At 45.7% G+C, this 18,282-nt stretch overlaps 1 protein-coding gene across 1 annotated transcript; it reads right to left on the bottom strand.

The window, feature by feature from the left end:
* Positions 1-9,352: 9,352 nt before the first annotated feature.
* On the bottom strand, positions 9,353-10,459 carry LOC138367627 (uncharacterized). Its single transcript, XM_069329351.1, has one exon. The coding sequence runs from the start codon at positions 10,457-10,459 to the stop codon at positions 9,353-9,355; it is 1,107 nt and encodes a 368-aa protein (XP_069185452.1).
* Positions 10,460-18,282: the final 7,823 nt, after the last annotated feature.

Raw genomic sequence — 18,282 nt, 5'->3', positions numbered from 1 at the left:
CCTTCCATCTCTATACACCCCCTTCCATCTCTATACACCCCCTTCCGTCTCTATACACCCCCTTCCATCTATTACACACCCCCTTCCATCTCTATACACCCCCTTCCATCTCTATACACCCCCTTCCATCTCTATACACCCCCTTCCGTCTCTATACACACCCCCTTCCATCTCTATACACCCCCTTCCGTCTCTATACACACCCCCTTCCGTCTCTATACACACCCCCTTCCATCTCTATACGCCCCCTTCCATCTCTATACACACCCCCTTCCATCTCTATACACCCCCTTCCATCTCTATACACCCCCTTCCGTCTCTATACACACCCCCTTCCATCTCTATACACCCCCTTCCGTCTCTATACACCCCCTTCCGTCTCTATACACACCCCCTTCCGTCTCTATACACACCCCCTTCCGTCTCTATACACACCCCCTTCCGTCTCTATACACACCCCCTTCCATCTCTATACGCCCCCTTCCATCTCTATACACACCCCCTTCCATCTCTATACACCCCCTTCCATCTCTATACACCCCCTTCCGTCTCTATACACACCCTTCCGTCTCTATACACACCCCCTTCCATCTCTATACACCCCCTTCCGTCTCTATACACCCCCCTTCCATCTCTATACACCCCCCTTCCATCTCTAAACACACCACCTTCCATCTCTATACACCCCTTCCATCTCTATACACCCCTTCCATCTCTATACACCCCTTCCATCTCTATACACACCCCCTTCCATCTCTATACACACCCCTTTCATCTCTATACACCCCCCCCTTCCATCTCAATACACACCCCTTTCATCTCTATACACCCCCCCCCTTCCATCTCTATACACACCACCTTCCATCTCTATATACACCCCCTTCCATCTCTATACACACCCCCTTCCATCTCTATACACACCCCCTTCCATCTCTATACACCCCCTTCCATCTCTATACACACCCCCTTCCATCTCTATACACCCCCCTTCCATCTCTATACACACCACCTTCCATCTCTATACACACCACCTTCCATCTCTATACACCCCCCCTTCCATCTCTATACACACCACCTTCCATCTCTATACACACCACCTTCCATCTCTATTCACACCCCCTTCCACCTCTATACACACCCCCTTCCATCTCTATACACCCCCCTTCCATCTCTATACACACCACCTTCCATCTCTATACACACCACCTTCCATCTCTATACACACCACCTTCCATCTCTATACACACCACCTTCCATCTCTATACACACCACCTTCCATCTCTATACACACCACCTTCCATCTCTATACACACCACCTTCCATCTCTATACACACCACCTTCCATCTCTATACACACCCCCTTCCATCTCTATACACCCCCTTCCATCTCTATACACACCACCTTCCATCTCTATACACACCACCTTCCATCTCTATACACACCCCCTTCCATCTGTATACACACCCCCTTCCATCTCTATACACACCCCCTTCCATCTCTATACACTCCCCCTTCCATCTCTATACACACCACCTTCCATCTCTATATACACCCCTTTCCATCTCTATACTCCCCCTTCCATCTCTATATACCCCCTTCCATCTCTATATACACCCCTTTCCCTCTCTCTACTCCCCCTTCCGTCTCTATACACACCCCCTTCCATCTCTATACACACACCCCCTTCCATCTCCATACACACCCCCTTCCATCTCCATAAACACCCCCTTCCATCTCCATACACACCCCCTTCCATCTCCATACACACCCCCTTCCATCTCTATACACACCCCCTTCCATCTCTATACACACCCCCTTCCATATCTATACACACCCCCTTCCATCTCTATACACACCCCCTTCCATCTCTATACACACCCCCTTCCATCTCTATACACACCCCCTTCCATCTCTATACACACCCCCTTCCATCTCTATACACACCCCCTTCCATCTCTATACACCCCCTTCCATCTCTATACACACCCCCCTTCCGTCTCTATACACCCCCCCTTCCATCTCTATACACACCCCCTTCCATCTCTATACACACCCCCTTCCATCTCTATACACACCCCCTTCCATCTCTATACACCACCTTCCATCTCTATACACACCCCCTTCCATCTCTATACACACCCCCTTCCATCTCTATATACCGCCTTCCATCTCTATATAACCTCTTCCATCTCTATATAACCCCTTCCATCTCTATACAACCCCCTTCCATCTCTATACACCCCCTTCCATCTCTATACACCCCTTCCATCTCTATACACCCCCTTCCATCTCTATACACCCCCTTCCATCTCTATACACCCCTTCCATCTCTATACACCCCCTTCCATCTCTATACACCCCTTCCATCTCTATACACCCCCTTCCATCTCTATACACCCCTTCCATCTCTATACACCCCCTTCCATCTCTATACACCCCTTCCATCTCTATACACCCCCTTCCATCTCTATACACCCCTTCCATCTCTATACACCCCCTTCCATCTCTATACACCCCTTCCATCTCTATACACCCCCCTTCCATCTCTATACTCGCCATTTCCACCATTCCACTGACGAGGGTACAAAGCTGTCCCTAGAGATGCTGTTTGTCTTCTGATCAAAAGAACATTCACTTCAGTATTGAAGCTAAATATATTTTAGCCATTTATACTATTTCCTGTACTCGCCTAGTTGTACTTGCAGGGGTTTGGCTCCGGCTCTTTGGTCCTGCCTCTCAACTGTCAATCAACTGGTGTACAGGTTCCTGAGCCTACTGGGCTCTATCATATCTACACTTGAAACTGTGTATGGAGTCAGCCTCCACCACACCACTTTCTAATGCATTCAATTTGTCAACTAATTTGACACTAAAAAAGTTCTTTCTAATATCTTTGTGGCTCATTTGGGTACTCAATTTCCACCTGTGTCCCCTTGTGCGTATGCCCCTTGTGTTATATAGTCAATCTTTATCAACCTTATCAATTCATTTAAGAATCTTGTATGTGGTGATCATGTACCCCTCTAACTCTTCTGTCTTCCAGCGACGTGAGGTTTAATTCCTGTAGTCTCTCCTCGTAGCTCATACCTCTCAGCTCGGGTACTAGTCTGGTGGTAAACTTTTGAACTTTTTTTAGTTTAGTCTTAGGGTTGATTATAGATATGGACTCCATGCAGGAGCCGCATTCTCCAGGATTGAACTGACATATGTGGTATACAAAATTCTGAATGATTCCTTACACAAGTTTCTAAAGGCCGTTCTTATGTTAGCCAACCTGGTATATGCCGCTGATGTTATCCTCTTGTATGGGCTTCAGGGGACAGGTCTGGCGTAATATCAACCCCCAATTCTCTCTCTCTCTGACTCTTGAAGAATTTCATCTCCCAAATGATACCTATGTATCTGGCCTTCTGCTCCCTACACCTATGTTCATCACATTACATTTGCTTGGGTTAAACTCTAACAACCATTTGTTCGGCCATTCCTTCAATTTGTCCGGGTCTTATTGAAGCCTCAAGCTGTCCTCCTCTGTCTTAATCCTTCTCATAATTTTGGCATCGTCAGCAAACATTGAGAGGAATGAGTCTATATCCTCTGGAGATCATTTACGAAACAGGATAGGTCCGAGTACAGAGCCCTGTGGGACTCCACTGGTGACTTCACACCAATCTGAGGTCTGACCCCTCACTGTAACTCTACTTCCTATTGCTTAGGTACTCCCTTATCGACTGGAACACTTTACCAGTTACTCCTGCCTGTCTCTCCAGCTTATGTACCAGCCTCTTATGCGGTACTGTGTCAAAGGCTTTCCGACAGTTCATGAAAATGCAGTTCGCTCAGCCTTCTCTTTCTTGCTTAATCTGTCACCTGACCCCCACACTATTAAGCCTGTAAGGCAAGATTTACCCTCCGTGAATCCATGTTGATGGGTTGTCACAAAGTCCTTTCTCTCCACATGTGTTAATAGTTTTTTTCTCACAATCTTCTCCATCACCTTGCATGGTATACAAGTTAGGGACACTGACCTGTAGTTCAGTGCCTCTTGTCTGTCACCCTTTTTTGTATATTGGGACTACATTAGCTGTCTTCCATATTTCTGGTAGGTCTCCCGTCTCCGGTGACCCACTATGAAGAGTGGCAAGCAAAGTGCTTCTGCACACTTTTTCAATACCCATGGTGAGATTACGTCCGGGCTAACAGCCTTCCTCACGTCCAGATCCAACTGATGCCTCTTGACCCCATTTCTTGTAATTTCAAACCCTTCCAAGGCCGCCTGGTTTACTGCCACCTCTCCTGGCGCAGTGACCTCTCCTCGTTCTATTGTGAATACCTCTTGGAACCTCTTGTTGAGTTCTTCACACACCTCTTTGTCATTCTCTTTGTACCTGTCCTCACCCGTTGTAAGTTTCATCACCTGTTCTTTCACTGTTGTTTTTCTCCTGATGTGACTGTGGAGTAGCTTTGGTTCGGTCTTGGCTTTATTTGCTATATCATTTTCATACTTTTTCTCAGCTTCTCCACTCACACTAACATACTCGTTCCTGGTTCCTCTCTACTTTCTGGTGTTCTGATATTTCAGAAGTTCCTCCACGCCCTTTTGTTCAGTACCTTTGCTTCCATACATGCCCTATTATACCATGGATTCTTCTTTTGCTTCTCGGATTTTTCCTTTTGGGCCGGGATGAACCTGTTTACTGCCTCCTGACACTTTTGGGTGACATAGTCCATCATGTCTTGTACCGACTTAGCTCTGAGGTCTGTGTCCCATGGTATATCCCTTAGGAAACTTCTCATCTCCTCATAATAATAATTCCTAGCTCTACCAGGTACTCAAAGATCAGTACACTGTGATCACTCATTCCCAAGGGTGCTTCCAAGTGTGTGTACTCACCTAGCTGTGTTTGCGGGGGTTGAGCTCTGGCTCTTTGGTCCCGCCTCTCAACCGTCAATCAACAGGTGTACAGATTCCTGAGCCTATCGGGCTCTGTCATATCTACACTTGAAACTGTGTATGGAGTCAGCCTCCACCACATCACCCCCTAATGCATTCCATTTGTCAACCACTCTGACACTAAAAAAGTTCTTTCTAATATCTCTGTGGCTCATTTGGGCACTCAGTTTCCACCTGTGTCCCCTTGTGCGTGTTCCCCTTGTGTTAAATAGACTGTCTTTATCTACCCTATCAATCCCCTTCAGAATCTTGAATGTGGTGATCATGTCCCCCCTAACTCTTCTGTCTTCCAGCGAAGTGAGGTTTAATTCCCGTAGTCTCTCCTCGTAGCTCATACCTCTCAGCTCGGGTACTAGTCTGGTGGCAAACCTTTGAACCTTTTCCAGTTTAGTCTTATCCTTGACTAGATATGGACTCCATGCTGGGGCTGCATACTCCAGGATTGGCCTGACATATGTGGTATACAAAGTTCTGAATGATTCTTTACACAAGTTTCTGAATGCCGTTCGTATGTTGGCCAGCCTGGCATATGCCGCTGATGTTATCCGCTTGATATGTGCTGCAGGAGACAGGTCTGGCGTGATATCAACCCCCAAGTCTTTTTCCTTCTCTGACTCCTGAAGAATTTCCTCTCCCAGATGATACCTTGTATCTGGCCTCCTGCTCCCTACACCTATCTTCATTACATTACATTTGGTTGGGTTAAACTCTAACAACCATTTGTTCGACCATTCCTTCAGCTTGTCTAGGTCTTCTTGAAGCCTCAAACAGTCCTCTTCTGTTTTAATCCTTCTCATAATTTTAGCATCGTCCGCAAACATTGAGAGAAATGAATCGATACCCTCCGGGAGATCATTTACATATATCAGAAACAAGATAGGACCGAGTACAGAGCCCTGTGGGACTCCACTGGTGACTTCACGCCAATCGGAGGTCTCGCCCCTCACCGTAACTCTCTGCTTCCTATTGCTTAGATACTCCCTTATCCACTGGAGCACCTTACCAGCTACACCTGCCTGTCTCTCCAGCTTATGTACCAGCCTCTTATGCGGTACTGTGTCAAAGGCTTTCCGACAATCCAAGAAAATGCAGTCCGCCCAGCCCTCTCTTTCTTGCTTAATCTGTGTCACCTGATCGTAGAATTCTATCAAGCCTGTAAGGCAAGATTTACCCTCCCTGAATCCATGTTGGCGATTTGTCACGAAGTCCCTTCTCTCCAGATGTGTTACCAGGTTTTTTCTCACGATCTTCTCCATCACCTTGCATGGTATACAAGTCAAGGACACTGGCCTGTAGTTCAGTGCCTCTTGTCTGTCGCCCTTTTTGTATATTGGGACCACATTCGCCGTCTTCCATATTTCTGGTAGGTCTCCCGTCTCTAGTGATTTACTATACACTATGGAGAGTGGCAAGCAAAGTGCCTCTGCACACTCTTTCAGTACCCATGGTGAGATCCCATCTGGACCAACCGCCTTTCTAACATCCAGATCCAGCAGGTGTCTCTTGACCTCCTCTCTCGCAATTTCGAACTCCTCCAAGGCCGCCTGGTATTGCCACACACACACACACACACACACACACACACACACACACACACACACACACACACACACACACACACACACACACACGTACGTATGTACGCACTTTTCCCCTTCATGCCTTTCTTCTCCCCCACCCACAGCCCTCCCCAGTACCCCACCCCAAGCTCTCCTTTCTTTCACAGGCTCCCCATCATTCCCCAACCAATGACCTTCCTCCCCCCTTTCCACATGCCCCTCCTGCTCCCCCGTCCCAGGTCCTAATTGACCCCCAACCCCAGACTCTCTCATTTTTTTTAGTAGAGAGGATGGGGAGGTACAGGTGAAGGAAAGTTTAAAAGTGGAAAATACAGTGAGAGGTATGAAAGCAGGCGGGCTGTCCGCCTTGTTGACTCGGTTTGTTGGTGTTGGCAGCTAAACTAAGCTTGCTCTCTTTTGTCAGGGAGCAGTGTGTGAGAAGTTCTTCACATGTGTTTCACCATATGTGAATGTCTATAGATGAATACTGTGTAGCATTCATATGCTACACCACCTCAGACCCTCGTAGCTTCCCCATGCCGGATCCACCCAGGCCTCTCTCACCCCAGATCCCCCAAGTCCTCTTTCTTGGGCCCTCCCACCCCAACACCCCTTGCCCCACTATCCCAGTGGAATCAACAGAAACTGAGGATGGAATGAAGAGAGTCAATTTAAAGGTAATGTACTAATAGATGGGCTTATACGCAAGGCAAGTGAACTTAGGGAAAGAGCACAAGAAGGGAACCCGGATGTAATTGGACTCACAGAAACAAAACTCTTAGGACTCATAACGAATGCAGTGTTTCCCCAGGACTAAACTGTAATAAGGAGAGAGAGAGAGAGGGAAGGAAGGGGAGGAGGACGAGTGGCTTTGCTGATAAGAAAGGAATGGAGTTTCGAGGAGATTACCCCTCGCAACCCCAGGCTGCGAGGGGTTCAGAGACTACATTACAGGCACCATGACGATTGGATGATCAAGAGTGGTAGTAGCAGTGATATACAACCCTCCACCAAATGACAGAAGACCCAGGCAAGAGTATGACATCTGTTCATCATGGGGGACTTCAATCACGAAAGGATAGACTGGGAAAACAAGGAACCACACAGAGGTGAGGAAACATGGAGAGCTAAACTGCTGGAAGGGGCGACAAGTAACTTTTTAAGTCAGCATATCAGGGGACCCACAAGAATGAGAGGCAACGATGAACTAACGAGACTCGACCTAGTCGTCACTCTGAACGACTCCGACATAAGGGATATCGGGTTCGAGGCCCCAGTAGGAATGAGCGATCACAGTGTACTGACGTTTGAGTATCAGGTCGAAGAAGGGTTAATGTACTCAAGGAAGGGAACTGAAAACAAAAGGTTGGCATTCCGAAAGGGAAACTATGAGGAGATAAGAAAATTCCTAACAGATTTAACATGGGAAACAGAGCTCAGGAAAAAGACGACCCAGGAAATGATGGACTGATGATCACACACAAGTATATGGAGGCAGCAGACAAGTTTATCCTATTCCAAAGGGAAAGAAATTAAATGCAGACAAGAAAACCCTGGTTTAATCAGAGATGTAAGCTAGCAAAGCAGCTAAGTACAAGTAGTGGAGAAACTCTAAAAATAACAGGACACTAGAGAGCAAAGAAAGATGCCAGAGTGCCAGGAATGAATATGTCTGGATGAGAAGAGGTTATCTTGAGATGATTTCGGGGCTTTAGTGTCCCCGCGGTCCGGTCCTCGACCAGGCCTCCACCCCCAGGAAGCAGCCCGTGACAGCTGACTAACACCCAGGTACCTATTTTACTGCTAAGTAACAGGGGCATAGGGTGAAAGAAACTCTGCCCATTGTTTCTCGCCGGCGCCCGGGATCGAACCCGGGACCACAGGATCACAAGTCCAGTGTGCTGTCCGCTCGGCCGACCGGCTCCCCAGTAAATAGTTACCTGGGAGTTAAACAGCTGCTATGGGCTGCTTCCTGTGTGTGTGTGGGGGGGGGGGATAGTAGTTAGTAACAGTTGATTGACAGTTGAGAGGCGGGCCGAAAGAGCAAAGCTCAACCCCCGCAAGCACAACTAGGTGAATACACACACCATCCTCCTGAAGGAGCCCGTAGCAGCTGTCTACAACTCCTAGGTACCCATTTACTGCTAGGTGAATAGGTGCATCAGGGTGAAATAAACTGACCATTTGTTTCTGCCCCGGCTGGGGATTGTACCCGGGCCCTTAAGACTACGACTCCGTAGCGCTGTCCACTCTCCCGCGCGGCGTGTACATGAGTGGACAGCGTACACACACGTTCACTTGTTTCTGCCAGCAGAGTCGAGCTTTAACCCTTGGAACCTGCCTTTCTAGCCGCCGGTTGTCTAATGCAGTGCCACCTGGCCATGTCATATCTACCTGTAAAGTTAGTAATCAAGTTCACTTCTTCAACCTGCTCCTTTAGGTCATATATTTTCCCACTACTCTCATGCCAAAAAGAGCTTCAAGCATCTATATGACTTGAAATATTTCTCACGCTTCCGCCCATGGCCTCCTGTCCCCTTGGTATTCATTGTGAATAATATTTCCTAATTTTGTGAACCTTTATAAGATGTCTCATGTAGGGTTCGATCCCCTGAACAGCCCTGAGCCACAAGAGCAGTGGAGACTGTTCCTTTTCAAGTGTCCCACACACACACTTCCTTGTCATTTTCTATATGTTTACCTCGCCTTTTTCACACTTTAGTCACTTAGTTGGTCACCGCCATTGTCTCTCTTAGTAGACTATGTTATTTGTTAGTGTTTCTTTGCTTTGGAAACAAGGTCATTTTTGTAGTTATTTTTTTTTTATAATTTTTGTTTAATTTATTTTGATCTTGTGTCCATATGACGTGACCTCATGTCTATAAGACGTGACCTCATGTCTATAAGACGTGACCTCATGTCTATATGACGTGACCTCATGTCTATATGACGTGACCTCATGTCTATATGACGTGACCTCATGTCTATATGACGTGACCTCATGTCTATATGACGTGACCTCATGTCTATATGACGTGACCTCATGTCTATATGACGTGACCTCATGTCTATATGACGTGACCTCATGTCTATATGACGTGACCTCATGTCTATATGACGTGACCTCATGTCTATAAGACGTGACCTCATGTCTATATGACGTGACCTCATGTCTATAAGACGTGACCTCATGTCTATATGACGTGACCTCATGTCTATATGACGTGACCTCATGTCTATATGACGTGACCTCATGTCTATATGACGTGACCTCATGTCTATATGACGTGACCTCATGTCTATATGACGTGACCTCATGTCTATATGACGTGACCTCATGTCTATATGACGTGACCTCATGTCTATATGACGTGACCTCATGTCTATAAGACGTGACCTCATGTCTATATGACGTGACCTCATGTCTATATGACGTGACCTCATGTCTATATGACGTGACCTCATGTCTATATGACGTGACCTCATGTCTATATGACGTGACCTCATGTCTATATGACGTGACCTCATGTCTATATGACGTGACCTCATGTCTATATGACGTGACCTCATGTCTATATGACGTGACCTCATGTCTATATGACGTGACCTCATGTCTATAAGACGTGACCTCATGTCTATATGACGTGACCTCATGTCTATATGACGTGACCTCATGTCTATATGACGTGACCTCATGTCTATATGACGTGACCTCATGTCTATATGACGTGACCTCATGTCTATATGACGTGACCTCATGTCTATATGACGTGACCTCATGTCTATATGACGTGACCTCATGTCTATATGACGTGACCTCATGTCTATATGACGTGACCTCATGTCTATATGACGTGACCTCATGTCTATATGACGTGACCTCATGTCTATATGACGTGACCTCATGTCTATATGACGTGACCTCATGTCTATAAGACGTGACCTCATGTCCATATGACGTCACCTCATGTCTATAAGACGTCACCTCATGTCCATATGACGTGACCTCATGTCTATAAGACGTGACCTCATGTCTATAAGACGTAACCTCATTTCTATAAGACGTGACCTCATGTCTATAAGACGTCACCTCATGTCTATAAGACGTCACCTCATGTCTATAAGACGTGACCACATGTCTATAACACGTCACCTCATGTCTATAAGACGTGACCTCATGTCTATAAGACGTCACCTCATGTCTATAAGACGTCACCTCATGTCTATAAGACGTGACCACATGTCTATAACACGTCACCTCATGTCTATAAGACGTCACCTCATTTCTATAAGACGTGACCTCATGTCTATAAGACGTCACCTCATGTCTATAAGACGTCACCTCATGTCTATAAGACGTCACCTCATGTCTATAACACGTCACCTCATGTCTATAAGACGTGACCTCATGTCTATAAGACGTGACCTCATGTCCATATGACGTGACCTCATGTCTATAAGACGTGACCTCATGTCTATAAGACGTTACCTGGTGTCTATAAGACGTGACCTCATGTCTATAAGACGTGACCTCGTGTCTATAAGACGTGACCTCATGTCTATAAGACGTGACTACATGTCTATAAGACGTCACCTCATGTCTATAAGACGTCACCTCATGTCTATAAGACGTCACCTCATGTCTATAACACGTCACCTCATGTCTTTAGATTATTTGTTACTATTGAATTTGGACAAACTGTGTTGTTGATAAAAACCTAAGTTTACCTAATTATATTAGGCCTAATATACGCCTAATATAAACTAATATTAACCTAATATAGTACACATATATATTAGCTATACTAGTCCTAGGAATATTTAAGTTTGGTTTTTAAGCTTTATTTTGTCCGTTCTCAATAATAAAGTGAATAATACCAAATCCTACTATCTAATTCTCCATTACGTCAATATATGCACCATGCTGCACATAGTTACAAAATGTAAAGAGGAGAATGTGTTGGAAGGTTTGGTCCAGTAGGCCTAGTGTATCTCCTCTCTCTTGTGTCAGCCTTTACATCATGTGTTAAGAAATTTGTTTACATAACTTCCATTAAGTTTACTCCCCACGTTTCTTCCCTACGATGGGGATGTCTTGATGCCCAATCAAGACATCCCCATGATTGTGTGGTTGAAGACCATCCTCTGTGATTGGGTGGTAGAAGAGTGGGGAGGGGTGTAGTGGGGAGGGGTGTAGTGGGGAGGGTGTAGTGCTTACCTATCAGTGCTTACCTATTACGTTAAAATCTATTCTGATGTTCTAATTCTTTGTCGAATCTGGCCTAAGAGTTGTGGATGGAGGTGGCTTCCACAACTTATCCTTCCAGTGGGACCCACCTGACCACCCGGATTGGGCACGAGAACTTCCTTTCATTTCTCCATCTCCTTTGCTTTTTCATCTTCCAATTGAGGCCTTTTGGCCTATTTTCGCTCACTTTAAAGACGTTGATCTTGTCCACCTTTTTAAGTCCTTTCGGTATCTTGTATGTTGCGATCATGACCCCCTCTCTGTTTCCTCTCTCCTTCAGGGATGTGAACTTGTTTAGTGCTAGGCTCTAAACGTGTCCTCAGAGCTCAGTCCTCTTAGCTCCTGCTTGAAACTTCTTGCGAACTTTAGTATTTGTTATTTTTGTTCCTTACAAGGTGGAGGTACCAGACCGGTGCTGCACAGTCCAACACTGGTTTTATTCCAGTTGGCTTCAGCTGGGAATGTTGCTGTTCAATTTTCGTCATGAATTAATCAATGTATACATTGTACTAGTTTTCAGTACCTCGTAGTAAATGCTTGTTACAATTTATATTGTTGGTATTATAATGATGCCAGCCTCCACCCCGGGCTGACCCAGCACCTTCCTGCACTGCTAACTACCCATCCAGACTGGATCAGTCCAAGTTCTAGCCTCTCAAACTGTAGTCTCTAATGTCTGTGTCATCTCTTATTCAATTAATACCTTGAATTACATTGTGGTGTATCTGTGTAGTTCCCCCGTCATCATGGTGCTCCTCACTCTGTCTGTGGGTATTGTCTTCCTCCTTGTCTCTCCTCGCTGTAATGTCACCTGTATTAATATATACTACACGAATAATTTGAATTTGCTCCTTAAATTTATCTGAATCTACTTAATGTTCTCTCTTCCTGCATACTCCCTCTGTGTGTGTGTGCGTGTGTGTGTGTGTGTGTACTCACCTAATTGTGCTTGCGGGGGTTGAGCTTTGGCTCTTTGGTCCCGCCTCTCAACTGTCAATCAACTGGTGTACAGATTCCTGAGCCTACTGGGCTCTATCATATCTACATTTGAAACTGTGTATGGAGTCAGCCTCCACCACATCACTTCCTAGTGCATTCCATTTATTAACTACTCTGACACTGAAAAAATTCTTTCTAACGTCTCTGTGGCTCATCTGGGTACTAAGTTTCCACCTGTGTCCCCTTGTTCGTGTCCCACCCGTGCTGAAGAGTTTGTCTTTGTCCACCCTGTCAATTCCCCTGAGAATTTTGTAGGTGGTTATCATGTCTCCCCTTACTCTTCTGTTTTCCAGGGATGTGAGGTTCAGCTCCTTTAGCCTTTCCTCGTAGCTCAATCCTCTCAGTTCCGGGACGAGCCTAGTGGCATACCGCTGAATCTTCTCTAACTTTGTCTTGTGTTTAACTAGGTATGGACTCCAGGCTGGAGCTGCATACTCCAGGATTGGTCTTACATAAGTGGTATACAGGGTTCTGAAAGATTCCTTACACAAGTTTCTGAAGGCAGTTCTTATGTTGGCCAGTCTAGCATATGCCGCTGATGATATTCTTTTGATGTGGGCCTCTGGGGACAGGTTCGGTGTGATATCAACCCCCAGATCCTTCTCTCTATTTGACTCTTGCAGGATTTCCCCTCCCAGATGATACCTTGTGTTCAGCCTCCTGCTCCCTTCGCCTAATTTCATCACGTTACACTTTCCCGAGTTGAACTTTAGCAGCCATTTTCTAGACCATTCTTCCAGTTTATCCAGGTCATCCTGTAGTCTCTGTCTATCTTCATCCGTCTTGATTCCTCTCATAATTTTTGCATCATCAGCAAACATCGAGAGGAATGAGTCTATACCCTCTGGAAGATCGTTCACATATATTAGAAACAGGATGGGTCCAAGTACTGAGCCCTGTGGGACTCCGCTGGTGACATCTCGCCACTCTGATGTCTCCCCCCTCACCGTTACTCGCTGTTTCCTGTTGCTTAAGTACTCCCTTATCCACTGGAGCACCTTCCCTTTTACTCCTGCCTGTTGCTCCAACTTTTTTAACAGCCTTTTATGGGGTACTGTGTCAAAGGCTTTTTGGCAATCCAGGAAAATGCAGTCGGCCCACCCTTCTCTTTCCTGCCTAATTTTCGTTGCCTGGTCATAAAATTCTATTAAACCTGTGAGGCACGATTTACCATCTCTGAACCCATGTTGGTGGTGCGTTACAAAGTTATTTCCCTCCAGATGCTCTACGAGCCTTTTCCTCACGATCTTCTCCAGCACCTTGCATGGTATACAAGTTAAGGAAACTGGCCTGTAATTCAGTGCCTCTTGCCTGTCACCCTTTTTGTATATTGGGACCACGTTAGTTGTCTTCCAACTTTCTGGTAAGTCTCCTGTTTCCAGTGACCTGTTATACACCATAGAGAGTGGCACACTTAGTGCTTCTGCACCTTCCTTTAGTATCCATGGTGAGATTCTATCAGGCCCAACAGCCTTTGTCACATCTAGCTCCAGCAGACACCTTTTGACCTCCTCACTGGTGAGGTCAAATTCCTCCAAGGTTGCTTGGTTTGCTGCCTCCTCATTTAGTGCAGGGGCTTCTCCTTGTTCTATTGTGAAGACCTCCTGGAATCTCTTGTTAAGTTCTTCACACACCTTGTCATTCTCTGTGTATCTGTTCTCCCCTTTCTGCAGCTTCATCACTTGTTCCTTCACTGCTGTTTTCCTCCTGATGTGGCTGTGGAGCAGTGTTGGTTCGGTCTTGGCTTTACTCGCGATGTCATTTTCAAACTGTCTCTCTGCTTCCCTCCTCACTCTGATGTACTCATTTCTGGCCCTCTGGTATCTCTCCCTGCTCTCTGGTGTTCTGTTATTTCTGTAGTTTCTCCATGTTCTTTTACTCAGTTGTTTCGCTACCTTACATTCCTGGTTGAACCATGGGTTTTTCTGTTGTTTTTCGTTTTTCTCCTTTTGGACGGGGATAAACCTGTCTGCAGCTTCCTGGCACTTTTGGGTGACAATATCCATCATGACCTGCACATTCTTGTCTCTAAGTTCTGTTTCCCATGGTATTCCCCTGAGGAAGTTCCTCATCTCGTCATATTTTCCTCTTCGGTAATTCAGTCTTTTCCCCTCCACTCCCATCCTTGGATAGGTTATCCCTACCTCCACCAAGTACTCAAAGGTCAGTACACTGTGGTCACTCATTCCTATGAGGGCTTCAACTTTGACTTCCCTTATTTCTGACTCATTCAGGGTGAATATAAAGTCGAGTCTAGCTGGTTCATCATTGCCTCTCATTCTTGTGGGTTCCTTGACATGCTGGCTCAGAAAGTTCCTTGTTGCCACTTCCAAGAGTTTAGCTCGCCACGTATCTGCACCACCATGTGGGTCCCCATTCTCCCAGTCTATCTTTCCATGGTTGAAATCACCTATGATTAAGAGTTTTGAGCCATTCCTGCAGGCAACTGAAGCTGCTCTCTCTATTATATTATTGGTTGCCATGTTGTTCCTATCAAACTCCTGTCTAGGTCTTCTGTCATTTAGGGGAGGGTTGTAAATGACTGCCACTATTATCTTAGGTCCACCCATTGTTATAGTTCCTGTTATGTAATCTCTGAATCCGTCACAGCCCGGAATTTCCATCTCATCAAAACTCCAGTCCTTCCTTATCAGCAGGGCCACTCCTCCACCTCCTCTCCCTTCCCTCTCTTTCCTTACTATATAGTAGTCCTTGTGTGTGTGTGTGTGTGTGTGTGTGTGTGTGTGTGGTGTGTGTGTGTGTGTGTGTGGTGTGTGTGTGTGTGTGTGTGTGTGTGTGTGTGTGTGTGTGTGTGTGGTGTGTGTGTGTGTGTGTGTGGTGTGTGTGTGTGTGTGTGTGTGTGGTGCACTCATCTATATGTGCCTGCAGGATCGAGTGTTGGCTCTTGGATCCCGCCTTTCTACCCTTCGGTTGTTTAAAGCAATGACACCTAGTCCCTTAGTTCCATTTCAATAACTTTACACTTGCTCGTGTTGAACTCCAGTAGCCATTTCTCTGCTCATCGCGGCAGCCTGTGTGTGTCTGAGAAATGAGAGGGTGGTTATCTTGAGGTTATCTTGAGATGATTTCGGGGCTTTTTAGTGTCCCCGCGGCTCGGTCCTCGACCAGGCCTCCACCCCCAGGAAGCAGCCCGTGACAGCTGACTAACTCCCAGGTACCTATTACTGCTAGGTAACAGGGGCATTCAGGGTGAAAGAAACTTTGCCCATTTGTTTCTGCCTCGTGCGGGAATCGAACCCGCGCCACAGAATTATGAGTCCTGCGCGCTATCCACCAGGCTACGAGGCCCCTTTGCCGAGGGTGGGTAAAAGATGGAGTACAAAATATAAGATATATCATATATAATTTGGTGAGTCTAGCAAGAAAAGTCTGCTCATGATTTGAATAGCGCATCAATTTCTTCCCGTGGGAGACCTTCCATTTAAATGCCTTATTGAAATCTGAATATTGAAATCAGGTGGTGATTGACTGGGCGGGCCAAGTCTACATTATGCAGCCTCCAGCTAGTTAAAGACTCCGCCGTCCTAACAGGGGGGAAAAGTTTTATTTTTTATTTTTATTCATTGCCAGATGGGCTTAGTCTGTTGTGGAATAACCCCGGCGATAGTTAGGTTAATTTACAGCTGCGAGAGAGAGAGAGAGAGAGAGAGAGAGAGAGAGAGAGAGAGAAAGAGAGAGAAAGAGAGAGAGAGAGTGTGAGAGAGAGAGAGAGAGAGAGAGAGAGAGAGAGAGAGAGAGAGAGAGAGAGAGAGAGAGTCATATATGATGAGTATATCCTACTGCCGATGCTGAGGAAGATTATAGCATGACCCAAACTGCGGTAACTTACATATCTATAATTCCAAAACAGCCAGCAGCTTCACTTGGATCGAGTTGTCTGTTGTTGACTGACTTGACAACCCATTATGAGAGTTAGGCGAGTGAGGGGTGAGGCAGACGAGGAGTGCCAGGTGCCACTCCCCAGGAGGATCTGGTCCTCAGGTGCCCCTTGACACCGTCCTTGTAGCTCAAACACCTCCGCTCTCTCATACCGGGTCCCGTTCCTCCCTGCCGGAGACGTATCACCTCCACTACACCAGCGGGATATTGACAGCTGCTCACTACCCTTCCTCTCAGTTTACTTTATTTCACTCATTTCATGTTCAATTTGTTCACAGTAGGCTGCGAATTGTTCATATGTTACGAAGTAGTCCAGCGCCCCTCCGTACATTGACCGTGTACAAGAAATAGATCTTGTTCACTTTTACTCTCGTTATGATAAGATGAAACAAAGCGTAAAGATGGCCTTCTTTCTCGGGACTTTTGCTCTGAGAAACAATATTCTTTCATTCTTTCTTTCCACTGTGTTCTTCCTTAACTTCTAACACAACCACAACAACGAATTATTTTCCCGACTTGGGGCCAACATCACTAATATCTGGAATATTAACCAATGAAAGAATTGTGTGCAATCAATCTCACCATCAATACACTCAATAAAAATAAATAACAATAGTATTCAGAACTTATCTGTTAGGTTTCATGGACCAATGAGCGCTTGGAGTGTCGGGGACTAACGTGTCCTCAGGCTTGGATCGTTAAAGCGGCCCTCTTCCCCTCAAGACGCATTCATTAATTAAAATGTAGTATGTTTTGAAAATAAATTTGTTCTCGGTAAGGGGCGAGAAGTCTGACTGGCGAACAATAACTGGTGGGGTACCTCTAGGATCGGTGCTGAGACCAATTCTATTTCTAATATACATTAACGACATGTTTACAGGAGTAGAGTCCTACATGTCGATGTTTGCGGATGACGCAAAGTTGATGAGAAGAGTTGTGACAGATGAGGATTGTAGGATCCTCCAAGAGGACTTGAACAGGTTGCAGAGATGGTCAGAGAAATGGCTACTGGAGTTCAACACGAGCAAATGTAAAGTTATGGAAATGGAGGCGATGGGTCACAATAACGTGGCTGAAGTATGTTGACCAGACCACACACTATAAGGTGAAGGGACGACGACGTTTCGGTCTGTCCTGGACCATTCTCAAGTCGAAATAGTCGATAGATAGAATCGACTTGAGAATGGTCCAGGACGGACCGCAACGTCGTCGTCCCTTCACCTTCTATACTTTAAAGGAAGAAATGTATGTTTATCTCTCAGAATGTTCGGTAATGTGTTTATTGTTTGTGATGTGTGTGTCTATGTATGTATTATTATGATGTACTGAACGGGGTGAGAATAGCTTGAGCTACCTCATCCCTTTGTGTGTATTTTACCTCAATAAACTTATTTCAATTTCAATTTCACCTTCTAGTGTGTGGTATGGTCAACAACAAAATGTAAAGTTATGACAATGGGATTAGGTGAGAGGAAACCAAAGGGACAGTACACAATGAAGGGGAACTGCCAACCTGTGACGATTCGTGAAAGAGACTTGGGGGTGGACGTAACACCTAATCTATCTCCTGTGGCACATATAAATAGGATAACGACAGCAGCGTACTCTACACTGGCAAAAGTTA

Source organism: Procambarus clarkii, chromosome 22 (assembly GCF_040958095.1).
Source record: "Procambarus clarkii isolate CNS0578487 chromosome 22, FALCON_Pclarkii_2.0, whole genome shotgun sequence".
Classification (NCBI taxonomy): Eukaryota; Metazoa; Arthropoda; class Malacostraca; order Decapoda; family Cambaridae; genus Procambarus; species Procambarus clarkii.
The sequence above is the reverse complement of the archived record's forward strand: the minus strand, read 5'-3'. Positions and strand labels throughout refer to the sequence as shown.

Excerpts from the sequence above, each read along its gene's own strand:
- LOC138367627 (XM_069329351.1), bottom strand. The coding sequence starts at position 10,459 with ATGAGGTCACGTCTTATAGACATGAGGTCACGTCATATAGACATGAGG.